Source organism: Buceros rhinoceros, unplaced genomic scaffold, assembly GCF_000710305.1.
Source record: "Buceros rhinoceros silvestris isolate BGI_N320 unplaced genomic scaffold, ASM71030v1 scaffold33186, whole genome shotgun sequence".
Classification (NCBI taxonomy): Eukaryota; Metazoa; Chordata; class Aves; order Bucerotiformes; family Bucerotidae; genus Buceros; species Buceros rhinoceros.
Window position 1 is genome coordinate 10,226 of NW_010416341.1, and position 6,194 is coordinate 16,419.

The 6,194-nt window shown below is 52.1% G+C and overlaps 1 protein-coding gene across 1 annotated transcript in view; it reads left to right on the top strand.

Annotated features, from left to right (window-relative positions):
* Positions 1-6,194, top strand: part of LOC104494878 (disabled homolog 2-interacting protein-like) — a 24,739-nt gene that overhangs the window by 3,085 nt on the left and 15,460 nt on the right. The window contains exons 2-3 of the mRNA XM_010137771.1: positions 1,414-1,512; positions 3,685-4,239. Of these exons, the coding sequence (XP_010136073.1) occupies positions 1,414-1,512; positions 3,685-4,239 (654 nt within the window). The remainder of the gene's footprint in view (positions 1-1,413; positions 1,513-3,684; positions 4,240-6,194) is intronic.

The window sequence follows — 6,194 nt, forward strand, 5'->3', positions numbered from 1 at the left end:
CAGCAGGAAAGCAGTGCTGCTTCAGACGCTGCATTTGGCTTTTTCTGCTTGCTCAGTTCTATGAAAGTTGCTTTTTTCCGACTTGCTGAGTACTTGGCAGTCGGTATTTACTGGTTTTCTTCATTGGGTTTTTTTTCCTGAAGTTACTCAACATCATCTTTCTCTTTGTAAGACTTCCCAGCCAGCACCATCATCTGGTGCTACCAGCAGTGCTGCATGTGCTGAGTACACAGTGGGCATCTTAGTCCAGCACAGGGGGCTTCGAGTCCAGCCGCCCAGAGCCTGTTTCTGGCTCTGCTATTTGTGGGGTCCTGGTGACCTGGGCCAGGTAGGGAGGGTCAGGCTGATGGGCTCTTACTGTCTTGGTAGAGAAAAGTCTCGCCCTGCTGCACAGCTCATGTCTGGGCTGTCACAGGACATAGCTGAAGGATGCAGAACTTGTAAGTAGTTGCTGCACTACAGCTGAAACCGTGTCGCCTCATCCTGGCCTTGCCTGAGCAAGGAGAAATCCGTGGAGCTGCATTTAGCTCCACTAAACTTAGTCCAGTTGTGCAAATGCTCGTTGCTGTTCACATGGCCCTTCAGACGCCCTGAGCAGCCGTCATGGGTCTGTGGGGCTGGTCTGGGCAGCGCTGACTTCCTCTTCTGCGCTTGATTATGGTGGTATTGACCAGCTTGAGCCTTCTTCAGCATCTGGCTATGGAATCCCAATGGCCAGAGAAAGTCACACAAATATCCCTAAAACATCGCTTGGAGCGGTACTGGAAGGGTGACAGGTGAGTGGAGGGCTCAGCAGCACGTCACCAGCCGTCTCCAGATCTGGGAGCCCCCGCCTGGTTCTCCCCAGCTGGGGACCAGGTGCTGTGAGCACGGGAGTGCCTCTGCCAGGCTGTGTGCTGCTGCCGGGAGTGGGGTTGATGTGCTCGTCCCCACGTTCTCCACAGCTTGCTCTTCAGAATCAACAGGACACGAAGGGGGAAGGTAGGAAACCAGCCTTTTGGGCCTGACGTTCTGCTGGAGACAAGGAAAGGGTTGTTACTATCACCAGCTTGGGGCTGAACCTGGAGGAGTGCCAAGTGGTTGCAATCTATCTTTAGTTCATCTAAGGATTTGCACTCTCTCAGTTGTGGAACTTGGTGGTTTAAAGCTTCGCATGCATGGGGCCCATTATCTAGTGTTTTCTGGTGTGGAAGAGGAGAAGTAATTGGGATTTGCTTCTATGATTATTTCTGTAACATACAGGGTTGCCCTGCTTTTCCGCTAGCCTTAGGGGCTGTTGCTTCATGCTTGGGTAAAGCTGTTTACTTAAAAAAATATGTATAATCCCCTAGCATCTTTCCTAACTCCCCTCTCCCCTCAAATCACAGTCTGCAGTGTGCTGGTCAAGACATAATCCTGCTCCTTTCCCTGTAGGTGACGACTTCATCAGGAAGTAAGTGCTTCTCGTGTCGTTCCGCAGCAGAGCGAGATAAATGGATGGAAAACCTGCGGCGTGCCGTGCACCCAAATAAGGTAGTGGCTTTGAGGAATTGCCTCTGCTATAGTTCAGTTCCTCGTTATTGCATTTTATAGCCCAGTGCATAGTAGCAGCAGGGGACGTATTGTCATTTTAGTGAGTAAGTGTAACTGTGGGTCAGCCCTTCTCCATATTGCTTTCATCCACAATTATATTTACAGGCAAGTGCCAATTATTTCTTCCTCTCTTTTCTCAGCGTGTGCTGCTTCAACTGTTGTTGAGAATTGATCAGACCTGAAGACTCTTCAGTCTTGCTGTCTCACTGATGCTACGTGCCACTTATGTAGGACTTTCCACCTCCCAGGAGCTCTGGGACAGATGGCAGGTAGCTACCAGCAAGTGACAAGACTGAATAGTCTGAATCAGAGTTCATGTGTCACCCCTCCTGACGCTGGTAGTACTTCCAGTGTCTGCTTTAGTGATGGAGAAACTCAGATGCCCATCGCAGTGAGTTCGCTGGGGCAGTCGTGGAAAGTAGCTTTCCCTTCTCCAGTCAGTTGAGGTGGCAAAGTCACCCCCTCTGGGACCTGCAGAAACAAATCCTTCTCTTCACGAGAACAAAGGGACACCCAGGATGTGGTTTTGTGGCCCACTAGGACAAAGTACATCCCAAAATAAAATCTACAGCTGCTTCTCCCTCTTAGCGCTGGAGTTAGTTAGCTAACAGAGAGAGACCAGGACTAATCAGCTGCAGGATTTCGCAACTGATGAGCTCAATCAACAAGTCCTTTTCTGCTGATCAGAGAAGACACAAATGATGGGCTCCTGTGATTTCATTCCTGGCATCGGAGCTGCATAACTGTGCATACGAGTTAGGTCCCGGCCTGGTAGGTGGCTAAAGGAGCCCTCTGTGTCAGGGCTCTTTGTTCCCAGCACAGTGCTAAATGTCAGGAGAAAAGATTTCCTCCAGTATAAGAACGGGGGCAGTGGAGGGGAGAGGTGGACTTCTGCCTCGAGCAGCATGTTCCTGCCTGTGGAGTTCGGTGAGTCCGGTGCTTTCCGAGTGCAGCAGCCTGGTACTAATGATCTGAAAGAGCTGTGTGAGGTTTGCGTGGTCACACTTGCCATGAGAAAAGTCCTGGCAACGTGAGTTGGGACTGGGCACGCTGCTGTGGCTTTGAGATGCAGCGTTCAGTGGAAATTCATTTGGAAGTGTGCCCTCATCTCAAAGCACGCCATGAACTGATGGTTAACTTGCCGTCTTTGTTGGAGTTCGTAGACAATAAACTCTCAGTATCTGACTCGATGCGTCTATCAGGAATTCAGCGTTCTTGTGCAGTTCCTGTGTGTACTTCCTGGACCTACAGTACCCCATTGTGGACCGGGCAGCAACGCTCCTGCCCAGACTCCCAGGCTGAGCAGAGCAAGCCGTGGTTGCTGTTACAGTGCAGCGTTTCCAAACACAACAGGTTCCCGCAGAATCCCTAGCAGCGGTTCATCTTTCAAGAACATCCTGAATGTTCTTCCAGGATGAGGTCAGCAACACTGGGAAGCTCTTAAAGATCCTTTGCTTCGTTGTTGCTTTAAAGATGTCCAAGGCAAACTTCTCTTTCTGAATGGTAATGATTCTCCTGCGGGACTTGCTGTCTCCCAGAATTCCTCTCGATGTTTTAGTTGTGTGCTCTGGATTCTGCCCTAAAATACTGTGAGGTTTTGTACATGCCTCTCTTGCTGCCAGAGGTGGTTGCGTTCCAGCCGTGTGAGGTGATCGCTGGGTGTGCGTTCAGCTCCCGGTGTTGTTGCTCTGTTCAGTAAGAGCACGTACTCCTCTGGTGCCGCTGTAGAAAGGAGGTGCCCGTGAGATACCTGTAACATTCTTCTGTTCCGCAAAAGTCATTAGCGATCGGTGAGCTTCTGTGGGTTTCTTCTGAGGCTCTCTCGGCAGTGGATAGGAAGTGGTACGTGTATGATGTGGAGGGGTTTTATCTTCCTTGTTCCTTTTATTAACTGGCTCCAACAGACACAGAGAGCGTGGTGATATTTGGAAAATTAACATAAGTGTGTTATTACGCAAATTCCTGAGAGCCGGTATTTCCTTAAAATAAAATGTCATTAAGCCTCTGCTCATTGAGCACATCCGAAATAATTAACTCATATCTTCAGTTTTGTTGTGCTGGGCTTTGGGTTTTTTTTGTTATTGACCTTTTTTCTTTGTACCTTTTCTTCAGGACAACAGCAGAAGGGTAGAGAATATGTTAAAGTTATGGATTATTGAAGCCAAGGACCTGCCAGCTAAGAAAAAGTACTTGTGTGAATTATGCCTGGATGACGTTCTTTATGCACGAACTACCTGTAAATTGAAAACTGATAATGTATTTTGGGGGGAGCACTTTGAATTTAATAACCTCCCATCGCTCAAAAACATTACGGTGCACTTATACAAAGAGACTGACAAGAAGAAAAAGAAGGACAAGACCAATTTCATTGGACAAGTGAACATCCCCGTCAGCTCTGTCACGGGCCGGCAGTTTGTAGAGAAATGGTACCCAGTGGTCAGCCCCAACCCTGGCAAGGGCAAGGCCCCGGGGCCCATGATCCGCATCAAGTCGCGCTACCAGAGTATGAGCATTCTTCCCATGGAGATGTACAAAGAGTTTGCCGAGTACATCACTAACAACTACATGGTGCTGTGCTCGGTGCTGGAGCCCTCGCTGAGCGTGAAGAACAAAGAGGAGATGGCGTCTGCGCTGGTGCACATCCTGCAGAGTACAGGCAAGGCCAAGGTAGGACCCTTCGTCATCCGTATCATCCCACCAGAGACCGTCAGGAGCAGAGTCCTGGGTTTGGGAAATCACCACATCAGTTGGGCTTCGGGCCTGGTTGTCATTAATACACTCGAATTTTGCTTTTAGTTACAAACAATTTGGTAGCATGTGCAGTGTGAATTGCTGAATTAGGAAAGGAGTTGGTGGTACTGCAAGATAGCAGCTGAGGCGTTTTTCTCTCCTGGAGGCTCAGGGGCCAGGCTCTCTATAAACAGGCATGAACGTGACAGCGAGCCAGAAGGTCCGATGTCGGGGGCAAAACGTGAGCAGTGCTGGCTGCTGTGCCGAGCACCCAGCACGGCGGGAGCCGGACGGGGCGAACAGCCTCGTGGGGGTTTCAGAGCAAAGTCCACCTGCGGGCACACATCTCGGTCGTTGAGGTCTGTGCTGATGCGTTCGGAAGGGAGGTGGGGGGGGGCGTGCAGCAGTGTGGGAAAGCCGGGGGGTCCAGGGGTGCTCCAGGGCAGCGATCATTGGGGGATTGATGCTGCCCAGCTCGCGAGTGGTGAAAGTCCAGGTTTTGTGGACCACTTTCTCTGACCATCCTTCTTGGCTGGGAATCTGCTGCCAGATCTGGGGTAGCAGGAGGTCAGGAAGAGGCAGGGAGTGGGATTTATTCCAGGGTGAGCAGAGCTGGAAAACCCCTTACTGGAGAGTGCAGGCGGGTGCTGAGGTCCCCAGCACATGGGGCATGGTGTTGTGTGACCTGTCTGTGGCAGAGCATCCCTTGTCCGCAGGCAGCATGGCACAGCCCTGGTGGGCAGCGCCAGGGCTGCGGCAGTTGAAGCGTTTTTCTGTTAACGCCTCCCCGAACTCTGCAGGGGTGGTCTGGGGAAGAACAAGATTTCCAAAGCTTTGTAGTGCTGAGGAGGCATTCCTCACCTGCGGGGGAATCACAAGGCTCTGCTTCCTCCCCAGCTGCTGGGGACAGTGACAGGGTCTGTGGATTAGAATTAGTTCCCATCTGTTGGGCAGAGAAGTGGCTTGGCCTCCTGATCTGATTCAGGGCAGGCAAAGCTCGCTGAGAGGATTGCGAGGCCGTGGGCCTGCTATTGCGGAGGCAGAGAAAATAGCTCGGTTAAAGCCGCCCTGACCCCAGGCAGCACTGTCAGACCCCAGCAGCGCAGGAAGGGACCACGGTCCTGGTCCCATCGGCTCTGTTGCCCTCAGAGGTGAGACAAATGGCTTGTGATTCATAGCACATGAACTAATGCTCTGGGTTACACCAGGGGAGTGTCATAGGTGGTCTCTGGGCACAGCCCTTCCTTCTGGTACCGCTCCTGCCAGGGCTGCGCTGCCCTTCGCTGCGGCTCTAGTGCCAGGGCTCTTGGAATGACATTGCCGTGAAAGCCTGTCTGTGGCTTCCATGGTTCTGGTGCAAAAGGCTTCAGGTGTCTCCCTGATCTCAGTCTCATCTCATCACGTGCGGGCACGGCTGAGAGCTGTGGTCACTGCTCCTGCCTTTTCCCTCTCCTCGTCGGCACTGGAGAGGCGCCGGAGAGAGCAAGCGTGTATCTAGCCATGTGTCTGCATCAGTGCCCGAGGTCCCAGAGGCTCTGCACGAGGGACAGAGCTAACAGTAAACAGGCTTGATGAATTTCCCTCTAAAATGGAGCTTCTGCTTTCCCTGCCTGTCATCCGCCATCAGCGTTAGCACAGGGTTTAGGGAGCTGTCAGAGCAACGGCAGCTACCAGAGCAGGGGAACAGGGTGGTGCGTCCTTTGTAGAAGAGCTGGACAAGCAGGGAAAGGGAAAAGCAGTGGTAAGGTAAAAGTCGAATGAAAGGGGGAAAGCGAACCGCTGTGTCAGCTCTGCTTCTGTGCCGTGGGAGCACCCCGGCCCTGCTCCGGAAAGCTCCCCCGTGGCTGAGCCCTGTGAACCGGCGAGGGGCCACAGGCACTGGTGACCAGGCA